Source organism: Bufo bufo, chromosome 2 (assembly GCF_905171765.1).
Source record: "Bufo bufo chromosome 2, aBufBuf1.1, whole genome shotgun sequence".
In the NCBI taxonomy this organism is placed as follows: domain Eukaryota; kingdom Metazoa; phylum Chordata; class Amphibia; order Anura; family Bufonidae; genus Bufo; species Bufo bufo.
Genome location: NC_053390.1, coordinates 783084363 through 783100475, shown reverse-complemented (window position 1 = coordinate 783100475; position 16113 = coordinate 783084363). Strand labels below are relative to the sequence as shown.

The following is a 16113-nucleotide window of genomic DNA, read 5'->3' as shown; positions in this document are numbered from 1 at the left end:
TAATTGGACCAGAGGTGAGGTTGAAAAATGGGGTCCCAAATGTAACTCTTGTCTACCCATTATACAGGCGAGTATCTCTGCTGAATCTAAGACGTTACCTTCATATATAAAGGAATTTGCTGATGTGTTCTACTCTTCTGACCCGGGGAGTCTGCCCCCCCATAGATCTTATGTCTGTGCTATTGATTTAGTGATGGATTCCAAGTTCCCTAAGGGTCGGATATATAATTTATCTGGGCCAGAGCGCAATTCTATGAGGGAGTATATTAAGGAGAGTTTAAATAAAGGATACATCAGACCCTCTGTGTCTCCTATGGTGGCGGGGTTCTTTTTTGTCAAAAAGAAGGATGGAGACCTCAGACCGTGTGTTGATTATCGTGAATTGAACAAATTCCCCATTCAAAATCAATACTCTCTCCTATTGATCCCCGATCTGTTCAATCAGGTTCTGGGGGCATCATGGTTCTCCAAACTTGATTTAAAAGGGGCATATAATTTGATCCGTATCAAAGAAGGGGACAAATGGAAGACTGCTTTTAATACTCCGGAGGGGCACTTTGAATACACTGTCGTGCCTTTTGGGCTCAGTAATGCTCCTGCAGTCATTCAAAATCAAAATTTTATGAATGACATATTCAGAGAATTTATCGATAAATTTATGATTGTACATCTTGATGATATTCAGATTTTTTTCCCCGACTTGGCATTTCCATGTTATTCATATCAAACAAGTGCTTGAAATTCTAAGAAAAAATCAATTATCTGTAAAATTAGAAAAATGTCTTTTTGGGGTACAAAAATTTTTATATCTAGGTTATATCCTTACTCCACACTCGTTCTCCACACTCGTTTAAGATGGATCCTGGTAAGGTACACGCTATTCAAGACTGGGTAAGGCCATCTTCTCTTAAAGCATTACAGCGCTTCCTTGGGTTCTCTAATTGCTATCGTAAATTTATCCCAAAAATTTCAGTAATTGCTAGACCCTTAACCAACTTAACCAAGAAGGGGGCTGATCTTGTTAACTGGCCTGTAGAGGCCATAGGAGCCTTTGAAACTCTCAAGAAATCTTTTGGGAATGCCCCAGTCTTGATTCAGCCAGATCAAGAGAAACCTTTTGAGGTGGAGGTCAATGCTTCTGAGGATGGGGTGGGGGCTATTCTTTCTCAGGGACCCTCTAACCTCACTAATCTTAGACCTTGTGCTTTTTTTTCATGAAAATTCTCTCCTACTGAGAGGAATTACGATATTGGCAATTGTGAATTGTTAGCCATTAAATGGACATTTGAGAAGTGGAGACATTTTTTGGAGGGGGCCAAACATTGCATCACTGTTCTTACTGATCATAAAAATGTATTATTTCTCGAATCCGCAAAACACCTGAATCCTTGTTAGGCCAGATGGCCATTGTTCTTCACACGTTTTAACGTCTCTATTACTTTCAGGCCAGGAAGTAAGAATGTGAAAGCTGATGCTTTGTTTCAAAGCTTTTGTGCATTTTAACCCCCTGACACTCCTCCCTGAGCCTATCTTGCCGGCTAACATCATTGTGGCATCTTTATCTGCGGATCTTGCTTCTGATATTGAGGCAGCGCAACACCTAGCTCCGGAGCAGACACCCACAGATAAGTTATTTGTTCCTGGTCATTTCCGTCTCTGGCTGCTGGGTGAGTACCATGATTCTGTTTTATGTGGTCATCCTGGTATTGAGGCCACCAAGGAACTGATGTCCAGGTCTTATTGGTGTCCCACGTTATCTAGGGATGTCAGTTCTTTTGTCTCTGCTTGCGAGGTATGTGCCAGATCCAAGACTCCTAGAACACGCCCTGCTGGTGAATTAAGACCATTACCCATTCCTAGTAAACCCTGGTCACATATTTCTATGGACTTCATTACTGACTTGCCACCCTCTGAGGGTAAATCTGTGGTTTGGGTAGTGGTCGATAGGTTTAGTAAGATGGTACATTTTGTTCCTCTGGCCAAGCTCCCAAATGCCAAGACTCTGGCTTCTGTTCTTATTGAGCAAGTTGTACGGTTGCATGGAGTTACGGAGAACATTGTATCTGACAGGAGTGTTCAGTTTGTTTCCAAGTTTTGGAGAGCCTTTTGTCAGAGGTGTGAGATATCATTGTCCTTTTCATCAGCTTTTCATCCTGAGACTAATGGACAGACTAAACAATTGAATCAGGCTGTGGAACAATTTTTACTATCTTACATCTCTGATAATTAGCAATTATGGGTGAAATATCAATAACCGTGTGAACTCTTCCACTGGAGTCTCGCCGTTCTTCTGTAATTTTGGTTTCCATCCTCGTTTTAATTCTTGTTCATCTGTTTCCTCACCTAACCCTGAAGCTGATAGTTTAACTTTAGAACTGTGCACAGTTTGGGCTCGGGTTCAGTCGAACCTGGAAAAAGCTCAAGAGGTTCAGAAAATTAAAGCTAATAGGAAGCATTCCAAAGGGGTTGATTTTAAGGTTGGGGTGAAAGTCTGGTTGTCCACAAAAAATTGGTCCTTAAAAGTGTCTTCTAGGAAATTTGCGCCACAATTTGTTGGAACATATGAAATTTTTGACATCCTGTATCTTTTAGGTTGAAGCTGCCAGACTCATTTCGTATCCACAATGTATTTCACAAATCTTTGCTTAAAAAATTTATTCCATCCATAGTTCCGTCTCAGGCAGTTCCTTCCCCGGTACTGGTGAATGGTCAAAATGAATTTGTTACTTCTAAAATCATTGATGTTAGGAAAGTTCGTAACTCATTTCACTACCTTGTCCTTTGGAAGGGTTATGGACCCGAGGAGAGGTCCTGGGTGCCAGTGAATAAGATTCATGCTTCTAGGTTGATTAGAAAATTTCATCTCACTCATCCAGAAAAACCGTCTCCAGTGACTTTGGGTCCGGTGGCCCCTTGTAGAAGGATGGGGGGGTACTCTCACAGAGCCCTGCGATAACTTCAGAGCATGGACGTGCCCTGCGTCGTCTCCAGGGCAACGGGAGCCGGAGAGGACCCGGCCACGCAATCCTCCTTACCGTGGTCGGCATCCTCCGCTCCCGTACTTTCAGCGAAAAAGTCTTAGCACCGAACTGAGCAATCGGTGCTCAGCAGGTTGCAGTGGGATGAGTCATGTGATGCTGGCCACGTCACATGACTCCTTCTCTCCCCTATTTAAACAGGCAGCCTGCTTCCCACAGGTTGCCTGTGATTAAGGTCCTATAGCTTGTGAATACTCCGTTGGCATTTAACTCGGTTTTGGTATTTCGGCTTGTTACTTGACTTCGTCTCTTGCTTGCTCCTATTGTACTTTTGCATCTCCTGGTATTTAACTTCGGCTTGACTTTGACCTGTCCCCACTTGCTACCTGTGTTTTACTTGCTTCTCTTGGTTTTGACCTTGCTAGTTCGACCTCTCTTTGTTTGTCTGTTTGTCTCTCCACACTTAAGCAGGCTAGGGATCGTCGCCCAGTTGCGCTCCGTTGCCTAGGACGGGTAATTGCAAGTAGGCAGGGACAGAGGAGTGGGTGGAGTCAGTTTGCACCTTCCCTATTCCCCTTCTCGTGATATTCTGTCAGGCCTGTACAGGCGTACAGTAAAATTTTTAGCCAGTGACCGCCTAATGTAGCTTCAGCCACATAATCACAAGTTCTTTTCTGTCAGGTGAATGCCTAATTTTTGGGGCCTGTACTGGCCCACAGTAAAATTTTAATCCGGTGACCGCCTAATGTACCTTCAGCCACATCATCACAAGTTCTTTTCTGTCAGGTGAATGCCTAATTTTTGGGGCCCGTACTCCCATGGCCTAAAATAACGTTTTTCTAGGCTCCAGCAGGGCACATTTTTGAGAGTTTCCCTTTAAGACGCCAAAAAATGGCCCCTGATTAAAATACATGTTTTTTGTGGGAATTTTTGCCAATGATCCCCCTTGGGTATGTCACTGTCCATGTTGTGGGACTATTTGTGCACTTCTAGTAAGTATTTGGTGGCTGCAAATATGACCTGAAGGTTTTTCAGGTTCACCTGCTATTAAAGTGAATGGGGCCCGCCGCGAACGCACGGTTCGCGAACATTTGATCGCGAACCCGCGTTCGCGAACCGTCCCGGCCGATGTTCGTCCATCACTAAGTAGTAGTAGTAGTAATACTAGTAGTCGAATATAGTAGTGGTAGAAGTAGTATAGTAGTAGTAGAAGTAGTAGTAGCAGTAGCAGTAGAACGAGTAGTATATTAGTAGTAGTAAAAGTAGTAGTATAGTAGTAGTAGCAGTAGCAGTAGTAGTAGAAGTAAGAGTAGTAGTATAGTAGTAGTAGTATAGCAGTAGTAGAAGTTGTAGTAGTATAGTAGTAGAAGTAGTAGTAGTAGTAGTAGTATAGTAGTAATAGTAGTAGTAGTTGTATAGTAGTAGTAGTAGTAGAAGTAGTAGAAGTAGCAGTAGTAGTAATAAAGTAGTAGTAGTTGTAGTAGTAGAAGCAGTAGCAGTAAGAGTAGTATAGTAGTAGTAGTATAGCAGTAGTAGAAGTTGTAGTAGTATAGTAGTAGTAGTAGAAGTAGTAGTAGTATAGTAGTAGTATAAATTGCAGTAGTATAGTAGTAATAGTAGTAGTAGTAGTAGTAGCAGTAGTAGTAGTATAGTAGTAGTAGTAGTAGTAGAAGTAGTAGTAATAAAGTAGATTTTGTAGTGGTAGCTGCTTACAGGAGTACAAAGGCTTCTCTGCACATAAGAAGGTGAGGTTTTTTTTCTGGCTGTGACGCTCTGCGCTACGTTTGGACAGCGCTACAGCCAGGGAGAAGGAGACGCCCACGGATAAAGACTCAGTCTCCTCCTCATTGCTCCGATGCTAAAATTAGCATACCAGGCGGGGGAATACAACGGGGGCCACAGCGATCGAACTGAGCGGCGCCCAGAAAAAATAGTAAGTCTAGTTAGGTCCCTGCACTATGCCCTATTTATCCTGATACTTAGTTTATAATGTCTGGACTAATGAAAGGTCCTCTTTAATTATGGCCAAAACTTCCTCCCATTATGCCTTCACGACACATCACATTAGAATGGCCTATATTTGACCACTTCCCCTTGCCAGGGCGGCACACCCCTCTCCAGCACATATACCTTTTTATTTCAGCTGTGGCACACAAGTCCACGATACAGACACGAGTGGTAGAACCCCTTCATCCAACACAATGACTTTTCCTAGAGAAATTTATGAAAAAGGCAGACATGTCCATAGAGAAAGAACCCAGATTATTTTCACCTAGTATTAAATAATCAAAATTCTGCTGACTCCTATCCAACAGAATATTGGTAATTGGTTACATGGTTCCTTAAAAGAGAACCTGTCACATTGAACGTCTGATCTCTGGGCAGCATGCTATAGAGCAGGAGAAGCTGAGAAGATTGATATATAACTTTAAGGTATAAGATTCAGTATAATTTGTAAGTTATTTATGCAAATTCCTGCCCTTTCTGTGCTGAGGAGTCCAGTGGGCGGTCCTATCAGTGACTGCCTTCTTGATCCACTATATATCTATTTGCTCAGCTCCTCCTGCTCTATAGCATGCTGCCTGCAGATGCACTACATGTACGTTGTGAAAGGTTCCCTTTAATTAAAACTTTACCTAACTTTTTCTTTTATATGCATTCTTTTTATTATTTTTGTCACCCTCTTAAATTCTATTTCGAAGCACAAAACACCCAGTTTTGTGTAAAGATATATAATTTATTAGCTGATGAAGTGAACATTTTTTCCTCCAAATATTAACATATGTTTTACTAGTTGGACTTTTGTTTGATATCCAAAGACATAAAACATCCTTACTGGCAGCATAATGTGCTCTCAAAATGTCCATGTCCTTATACCGGCAGTATCCTTAAGGCCTCGTTCACATTTTCGTGTCAGTGTCACGTCCGTGAAAAAAAAGCGTACGTGTTTCCTCCGTTAAGATGTCCATGAAGGATCCATGGTTGGTCCGTGTGTCCGTTTTTACCATCCGTAATTCACGGAAGTTGCTCAAGATTCCAAAGAATCTCCTATTAGTCTTCAGTGAAAAACGGACTGTAACGGTCACGTCCACACACACACAGGGGGAAGGATAGTGACCACTGCGCTCCACCCTCACCCCTGGCCCTGCCTACTTGCCTCACGAGTCCTGATGACAGGGGACAACTGGACGGCAGTCCCTAACTTAGGATACGTGCAGGGAAGACAGACAAGACAAAATACGGAACATGAACGGACCGGGTCAGAACCAAGAGAGCTACGCAGTACAAAGGGTTAAGCAAAGAATGGTCTGGAGAAGCCGGGGTCAAATACCAGGAGAGCAGAGAAGTACAAGAGGAGTCCTAAGAGAGTAGTCAGGTGGGAGCCGAAGTCACAATACCAGGATGTATGCGCAGTACAGGAGGAGCAGGCAAAAGGATGGTCAAGGAACAGGATCAGGTAAGTATTCAGCAGTCCAACAAATAGCCAGGAACCTAGAAATTAACAGGCAACCTGTGGCTAGCAGGCTGCCTGTATTTATAGTGGGGAGTGAGGGTCATGTGACGTGGCCAGCGTCACATGATCGACAGACCAACCAGTTGAGCACCGAGTGATCAGCTCGGCGCTAAAGGCAGACTAGGAGCAGGGAGCCACCCATCAGTAAAGCCGCCCTGGGAATGAGGTCAAACACAGATCCTCATTCCCAAAGCTAAGCAACAGTTCTGCGGGCAATGGGGGACCGAGTGCACCTTCGGAACCCCGTTACATGGACGCTCCCCACTCCCCGCCTGCCATTGGCACTCCCCGCCTGCCTGTGTACAGGGAGAAGCAGGAGCGGCGCCGGGAGCGGGGTAAGTATATATAGATACTTGGAAAACCCCTTTAACTGAAATCTGATCTACATTTTTACAGCTGCACCTGATGTATTCAGTTACAGCTTTTCTTTTACATATCTGTTTACTGTCATTTTGTTTCTTGCAGTTTTTAATAGGGCCAAATACTCTGTAAGGGCTAATATCACCTTACAAGATGTACAAAGCCTCTCCTGTTCTTACTTCATCCAAACGATTGATTTTCGATGATATCATCATCATGAGACGTCCAGGCCAATGTCACGTCTCTCCATTCTTTTCCAATATGAAATTTCAGAACCTGAGAATTATCTCGGTTTGTTTTGCTCGTGTTGTAGCTACTGTCAAAGCCATCGTGTGCCCTTCTATACGATGCCACAGAATGTACGGAGAGGGTGAGCTCATGTCATCCACCTGGTTCCGGTTTGGAAGACGTTGGTCTCATCATCCATCTAGCTCTACGTGTTGGAGTATGAGGCTTACAGGAATTTTAATTTTTAAGTTTTCTTTTACTATGGAAATCCAACAGAAAATGGATAATGATAATTCTTTCCCATGATGACGTCATCGCCGGCTGCAGAACTCATGTGACGCGTCATTGTGCTGCAATGAAAGCAAGAAGTAATGAGGGACAATCACCATAACTAGGAGGGCCCGTTTCCAATCAGACCCAAAGGAAACGCGTCACCAAAAATGTTACCACATCTCCATTTTTTTCTAATCTGTTTTGGTTTTCTGATTGTAGAATTTTTTTATTTTATTTCCTGGACATGATAATGGGGGCAGCCATATTGCCTGAGATGTTCTTAACAGCATTTACAAAGCATTAAAAAAATTGCTTTTACGGCAGCCCCATGGGCCATAGACACAATGGACAGGAGGGGACCTCATTGACTTCTATGGGAGAGTTTTCCAGACGTGCTCTGTGACCTGTGAAGGGGGTCATTGTACAAGGAAAGAACAGATAAACTTTGACTTTGTGAATGGTGGATCCTGTCTTATCTATACACAGGGGTGATATCATTACAGGCAGGATTAGAATGACAGAGAAGCAGATAACTTCAGTAAAGAGATCAGTAAAGACCAAGAAGTGGCGGCGATTATTAGACATAGTGGCCAGTGCGAAAACTGCAGGATATTTGTTTTTAGTTTAAATATAAAAAAGTGACATGGAAAATTAAAAATAACATCATTAAAGATTATTTAAAAATGTTAAACATAAAAAAAGTGTAAAAACAGCAGGTCATTTTCTGATGACCCATTTCCTTTAAAGGGGTATTCCAGTTATCCCCTATCTACCGGATAGAGCATTATTAGATTTTGAGAGGTTCCTACCACTGGGACCCCCCCCCCACTGATCACGAGAATCAAAAACTTGTACCCCACAGGACCCCCCCAAAATCAATGGCGTGGCAGGACGGACATGTGCACTACCATTCCATTCAATTCTATGGGACTGCTGAACCGAGTCAAGCACTTGTACTCAGCTGTCCCCGGCAGTCCTGTACAGATGAATGGAGCGGCAGTGTGCCTGGCGGGCTATGTGGAGTATTGGGTCCCTGTACTTGTGATCGGTGGGGGGCCCAGGGGTTGCCCTCCCAGCAATCTAATAATTATGCCCTGTACCTGTGATGGCTAACCTCCAGCTATGGTAAAACTACGACTCCCAAGATATACACTTCTCACAACTCCTTAGAAATGAATGGAGCATGCTGGGAGTCGTAGTTTCACCATAGCTGAAGTACAGGAGGTTAGCCATCGCTGTCCTATCCTGTGGATATGGGATAACTTGCTAAAACTGGTATATCCCTTTAAGATGCAGTTAGTGATGACTGTGAAAGCGGGGGAAAAAAATCCAATACAGCCCTATTTCAAGTTTAACTATGGAGTCCATGGTTACCTATGTCTGTGCTTTATCTCTTCATTGTGGCATTATTCCTGTGTTGTGATGCCTTTATGTTTCTCCTACTATGCTGTGAAGTCACAGTATATATGGTCACCTTTTTATGTGCTATCATGGTTTAAACAATCCCTTTCCTGGTACATCAATGTATAATTCCAGTGACATGATACTACTGAATAGCACTGTGACATCACTGTGTGCCTTATCACTATACTGTGACATCACTGTGTGCCTTATGACTGTACTGTGACATCACTGTGTGCCTTATCACTGTACTGTGACATCACTGTGTGCCTTATCCCTGTACTGTGACATCACTGTGTGCCTTATCACTGTACTGTGACATCACTGTGTGCCTTATCCCTGTACTGTGACATCACTGTGTGCATTATCACTGTACTGTGACATCACTGTGTGCCTTATCACTGTACTGTGACATCACTGTGTGCCTTATCACTGTACTGTGACATCACTGTGTGCCTTATCACTGTACTGTGACATCACTGTGTGCCTTATCCCTGTACTATGACCTCACTGTGTGCCTTATCCCTGTACTGTGACATCACTGTGTGCCTTATGACTATACTGTGACATCACTGTGTGCCTTATGACTGTACTGTGACATCACTGTGTGCCTTATCACTGTACTGTGACATCACTGTGTGCCTTATCACTGTACTGTGACATCACTGTGTGCCTTATCCCTGTACTGTGACATCACTGTGTGCATTATCACTGTACTGTGTCATCACTGTGTGCCTTATCCCTGTACTGTGACATCACTGTGTGCATTATCACTGTACTGTATCATCACTGTGTGCCTTATCCCTGTACTATGACATCACTGTGTGCATTATCACTGTACTGTGACATCACTGTGTGCCTTATCACTGTACTGTAACATCACTGTGAACATTATCCCTTTATTGTGACATCACTGTTAGAGATGAGCGAATTTCATATTTTGAAATTCGTTCACACTTCGTTTGGTGGTAAAAGGTGAATTGCGTTATGGATTCCGTTACCACGGACCATAACGCAATTCTTTGACGGAATGCATAACGGAATGCCTTTAGAGGCATTCCGTTACTCATTCCGTCATAATAGAAATCTGTGGGCTGCAAAACGGATCCGTCACGTTTTCGTTATGCAGGAGAGTTCTCCCCTGCGTAACAGAAATGGGACGGATCCGTTTTGCAGGCCATAGACTTCTATTATGATGGAATGAATAAAGGAATGCCTCTAAAGGCATTCCGTTATGCATTCCGTCAAAGAATTGCGTTATGGGCAATTCACCTATACCACCAAACAAAGTGTGAACTAATTTCATAAGCGGAAATTTGCTTATATCTAATCACTGTGTTTATTATCCCTGTACTGTGACATCACTGTGTACACTATCCCTGTACTGTGACATCACTGTGTGCATTATCCCTGTACTGTGACATCACTGTGTGCATTATTCCTGTACTGTGACATCACTGTGTGCATTATCCCTGTACTGTGACATCACTGTGTACATTATCCCTGTACTGTGACATCACTGTGTACATTATCCCTGTACTGTGACATCACTGTGTACATTATCCCTGTACTGTGACATCACTGTGTACATTATCCCTGTACTGTGGCATCACTGTGTGCCTTATCCCTGTACTGAGACATCACTGTGTACATCATCCCTGTACTGTGACATCACTGTGTATATTATCCCTGTACTGTGACATCACTGTGTGTATTATCCCTGTACTGTGACATCACTGTGTACATTATCCCTGTACTGTGACATCACTGTGTACATTATCCCTGTACTGTGACATCACTGTGTGCATTATCCCTGTACTGTGACATCACTGTGTACATTATCCCTGTACTGTGACATCACTGTGTACATTATCCCTGTACTGTGACATCACTGTGTGCATTATCCCTGTACTGTGACATCACTGTGTACATTATCCCTGTACTGTGACATCACTGTGTGCATTATCCCTGTACTGTGACATCACTGTGTGCATTATCCCTGTACTGTGACATCACTGTGTACATTATCCCTGTACTGTGACATCACTGTGTGCATTATCCCTGTACTGTGACATCACTGTGTACATTATCCCTGTACTGTGACATCACTGTGTGCATTATCCCTGTACTGTGACATCACTGTGTGCATTATCCCTGTACTGTGACATCACTGTGTACATTATCCCTGTACTGTGACATCACTGTGTGCATTATCCCTGTACTGTGACATAGCTTCTCCAAGGTGAAAAACAAGCACTTGTCCAGTATAAGGGGTAATAGGGCATGAATAATTATCTCACATACAAACATGGCTGTGGGGCTTCATCTATTACATCTAGTGCCAGGCTTACCTACCATTTATGTGGAAACAAATGTATCAAATGTTATAGATCCAGGTCTATCTATCTATTTATCTCTATTTTCTATCTATCTATCTATCTATCTATCTATTATCTATCTATTATCTATCTATCTCTATTTTCTATCTATTTATCTATTTATCTATCTATCTATCTATCTATCTATCTATCTATCTATCTATCTATCTATTTATCTCTATTTTCTATCTATCTATCTATCTATCTATCTATCTATCTATCTATCTATCTATCTATCTATCTATCTATCTATTTATCTCTATTTTCTATCTATCTATCTATCTATCTATCTATCTATCTATCTATCTATCTATCTATCTATTTATCTCTATGTTCTATCTATCTATCTATCTATCTATCTATCTATCTATCTATCTATCTATCTATCTATCTATCCATCTGCCTATTATCTGTCTGTGTATCTATTCCAGACATGGTAGAGATGGGTGTGAGGTTTCCTTATGTCTTCTCTGCATGGTATAACAGCCTCTCCTCAGTCCCTTCTGTGCTGTCCTGATCTTTGCACCCAGTGTCACTGGTAGGAGGTAATAGATTGCACTGATCAGTGCAGCTCAGGGTTAATGTGAAGCTTTATGATGACCACCATGGCTTCTGCTTTGGTCACATAGGACTCACTGTCCTCAGTAGATTCTCACCCCAAATAAACCTTGCTGACTGAAGTGTGCAGTGGAGCAGCAGTGCTGGAGCAGGCAGGGGGTGCAGTGCATGCTCCACCTCCTCCATGTGTGTCATGCAATAGGAGCTCCTAGCCTGGGAGCTGCCTTCATTTACTGCTGCTCCTGTCCCCTTGTCCTATCTGTGAGCAATGCTGCTTGTGCTGGGGGCTGCTGCATGTATGATCATCATCCCCAGCTCCCCCTGTACTCTACAGCCCAGCGACCATGAGTAAGAGCCAAGATGCCTGCAGACCAGTGTCCTTCAGCTTCACCATAGACAGCATACTCAAGCTCAACTCCAGGAGAGCAGACACCAAGCCTCACAGAGCCTTCATCCAGAGGACCTCCAGTCCAGAGCTCCTACAGCCCAGAGAAGAGGAGGAGGATGAGGAGGATGACAAGGGAATATCCCTCTACCAAGCACAAGGTAACCATCCAGCTCTTTATTTTCCACATGTAAAGCTATTAGAAGATGTGATAGATCATTGCCTTTTGGGTCAACAGCAATAATACAAGAACCAGCCTGTATGTAAATGCTACATACCGGCTCAGGTAGGTATTTTCTGTATCCCCATGGAAGATATGGCATATTTTAATTGATATACGAGATATACATTGAAGACCCACCATGATATATAGAGTTTCCACATTGACTACTTCTATGAGGCATTTATAGACATGTTCTATCTATAGGACTGTAGTCCATGGGGTACTAAGCTGTTGATAAGGATGTATAGGTAAACTGGTGCAGCAGAGCTGAATGTGTCATATGTGTGGCAGGTGAATATCATAAAGCAAAGTATTAGGGACATCTCCTCCATCAGATGTGAGAATCCCTGCAGCTGTGAGAGCAGCAGACAAGAGGGAGCACAATGTACAAGGCTATGGGAAAGTCTCATATATTACTCCAGGATTCTACACTTCACAGCTGCTGAGGAACTGCAAGTCTCAGCATGTCCAGGGTTAACGTAGACAACAATGGCAATGCTGCTATCGGTAGAGTTTCATTGTAGGGTCCATTAATGCAACCAGAAATATAAAATATTTATTTGGGAGATTTCTATTGCCCGACATTTCAAGAGACTGGACAAATTTTCGGAGAAACTGTATTGTCACCTATGTTTTCTAGGTAGTTACTATGCTTAGGTGTATATTGGGCTAGCCTAACAGTTGTATTGTGGACTAGTTTAATATTCGTAGTAAATTGGAATACTTTAATATTAGTTGTATATTGGACAAGTTAAACATTTCTTGTATTTTGCATTAGTTGTTTATTGGACTATTGTAGTTTATTGTTAGTTGTATACTGGACTATTGTAGTTTAATATTAGTTGTATACTGGACTATTGTAGTTTAATATTAGTTGTATACTGGACTATTGTAGTTTAATATTAGTTGTATACTGGACTATTGTAGTTTAATATTAGTTGTATACTGGACTATTGTAGTTTAATATTAGTTGTATATTGGACTACTGTAGTTTATTGTTAGTTGTATACTGGACTATTGTAGTTTAATGTTGGTTGTATACTGGACTATTGTAGTTTAATGTTAGTTGTATATTGGACTATTGTAGTTTAATGTTGGTTGTATACTGGACTATTGTAGTTTAATGTTGGTTGTATACTGGACTATTGTAGTTTAATGTTAGTTGTATATTGGACTATTGTAGTTTAATGTTAGTTGTATATTGGACTATTGTAGTTTAATGTTGGTTGTATACTGGACTATTGCAGTTTAATATTATTTGTATACTGGACTATTGCAGTTTAATGTTAGTTGTATATTGGACTACTCTAGTCTATAGTAGTTGTATACTGGTCTAGAACCATCTCCTTTGGATGTACTGAGAACCATTAATTCCCAAAATACCCTAGGAATCCCCGAATTCAAAACTAATAAATACATTAGCAAAATATTGATGTAAAATGTACATAAATAAATAAATAAATAAATAGTGGAACAAAATAATACATAAGAAACACATAAACGATACCGATAAACAGTGGTCACAACTAACTGAAGTAAAAAATAAACAATGATAAAAAAGACATAAAAAGATTTTAAAAAAAACATAAAATAGTGGCAAGAAATCCAAATAGAAACGAATAGGGCACTGACATAAAATCTAAGGGATAATAAAATGTACAAAAATATAATACTAATAATGTAAATTTGATACAGACATCCAGATTTTCACTTGTCCATTAGAATTTGTAAATTGTCATGATTATTATCATCATGCTAGTCTCATTATTTGATTTTTCTGATTATATTATTTTGCCATTGTCCATTTGATTTCCTCCTGCTATTTGTCCTAATCTGCCCGATTATTAGTGTGGCTGAGTTTTCCTGCAGAGATTTACTGTACATGGTTGATTACAATTGCTATTATTATTTTTTAGTTTCCACATATCTTCTGGTAAGTTCAGCAACCCCTCACATCTATGTCTTCCAATGATAAGAGATTCTAGGATGAAATGTTTTGTATCCACCATAGAACTGATGACTAATTTTCCTCCCCCCACCTATTAACAGGTAGTAGAAGTTGTGTTCTGACCACCACCACCACCACCCACAGCCTTACCTACTGCACGGAGCAGCCTGCCACGTTTAGAGACTTACCTTGCAGAACAGATAGCCCTGACAGCCTGGAAGATGAATCCTCTCCATCGACTGATCAGATCAACAAAAAGACCAAGCTTTTGGCCAAGAAGAAGACTCGTACTATCTTCTCCAAAAGCCAGATCTTCCAGCTAGAGTCCACCTTTGACATGAAGCGTTACCTGAGCAGTGCTGAGAGGGCATGTTTGGCCAACTCTCTGCAATTGACTGAGACACAAGTAAAGATCTGGTTCCAGAACAGAAGAAATAAACTGAAAAGACAAATGTCAGCAGAACTGGAGGCGCCAGGACCAGGAGAACCCAATGGGAACATACCAGCCATCTACAAAGACACTTCATTCCTGAGTAGATGTGTCCTACCAATGTCCTTCCCTGTCATCTACCCTGGGAGCAGCATTCCTTACCTGTGCTTCCCAAATCCAGGCAAATACTACAGCCTGGCAGATGGAGATGTATAGAGACTATCTGATATTTTGTCTGCTGGACACTAGTAGCCATCTTTTGAGTCTACCCCTCAGAAGGTGACAGGGATTTTTTTTATATATACAGTATGTTACTGCTATCAATATAACAGCATGTACACTTATTTTTGTATATTTTTTTACAACTTGAACCCACCTTCCACAAACAAGCTAATTTAAATACGTCCTATGCAAATCTATTTAAAAGGGAGGATGGTCCCTTCTCTGTGCACTTTCATATGAATTTCCTCTTGCATCTTCCATACACTTGATACCTGGTTGCTAATAACATCTAGGTCTCCTCATTAAGGTGCGGGCTCCTACTACAGTCATTACTTCAGGTCTGGGGAGGTGTTTGTGCTGAAGAAGAGTTAATTTATTTTCTGTACATGACATGGTCATTATCACTATATACTTCTACCAAAGACCACTGTCCACATGTATGGAGACCAGGTTCTCAGATCATCTACTATTGTCTTAATTCTAAACAGCTAAATGCAATTTTTATATGACTGTAAATATGAAATGTTCTTTTTTTTTTTTTTGGAACAAAATGATTAAATAAAATATACCATGGAAATGAAAAGGAGTTTGGTGTCAGTACAGTGTAAAGTCATCAATCTGATATCAGTAATGTACCTATCTATTTATTTATTTGTATCTACCTCATATATCTTATCTATCTATCTATCTATCTATCTATCTATCTATCTATCTATTATCCATCTATTATCTATCTATCTATCTATCTATCTATCTATTATCCATCTATTATCTATCTATCTATCTATCTATCTATCTATCTATCTATCTATTTATCTATCTATTTGTATCTACCTCATATCTATCTATGTATGTGTCTATCTATCTATCTATCTATCTATCTATCTCATATCTATCTCATATCTATCTCATATCTATCTATCTATCTATCTATCTATCTATCTATCTATCTATCTATCTATCTATTATCCATCTATTATCTATCTATCTATCTATCTATCTATCTATCTATCTATCTATCTATCTATTTATCTATCTATTTGTATCTACCTCATATCTATCTATGTATGTGTCTATCTATCTATCTATCTATCTATCTATCTATCTCATATCTATCTATCTATCTATCTATCTATCTATCTATCTATCTATCTATCTCATATCTATCTCATATCTATCTCTATCTATCTATCTATCTATCTATCTATCTATCTA

At 40.9% G+C, this 16113-nt stretch overlaps 1 protein-coding gene across 2 annotated transcripts; it reads left to right on the top strand.

Moving 5' to 3' along the window:
* The first annotated feature begins 1573 nt into the window (after positions 1-1573).
* On the top strand, positions 1574-15432 carry LOC120991823 (homeobox protein HMX2-like). 2 transcript variants are annotated; one of them, XM_040420579.1, is made up of 3 exons: positions 1574-1667; positions 12025-12236; positions 14348-15432. In XM_040420579.1, exons 2-3 carry the CDS (start codon positions 12035-12037, stop codon positions 14890-14892), a joined length of 747 nt encoding a protein of 248 aa, XP_040276513.1. In that variant the 5' UTR covers positions 1574-1667; positions 12025-12034; the 3' UTR covers positions 14893-15432. The 2 variants fall into 2 exon arrangements, with proteins under 2 accessions (XP_040276513.1, XP_040276512.1); XM_040420578.1 differs by lacking the exon at positions 1574-1667 and having other exon boundaries at positions 11939-12236.
* Positions 15433-16113: the final 681 nt, after the last annotated feature.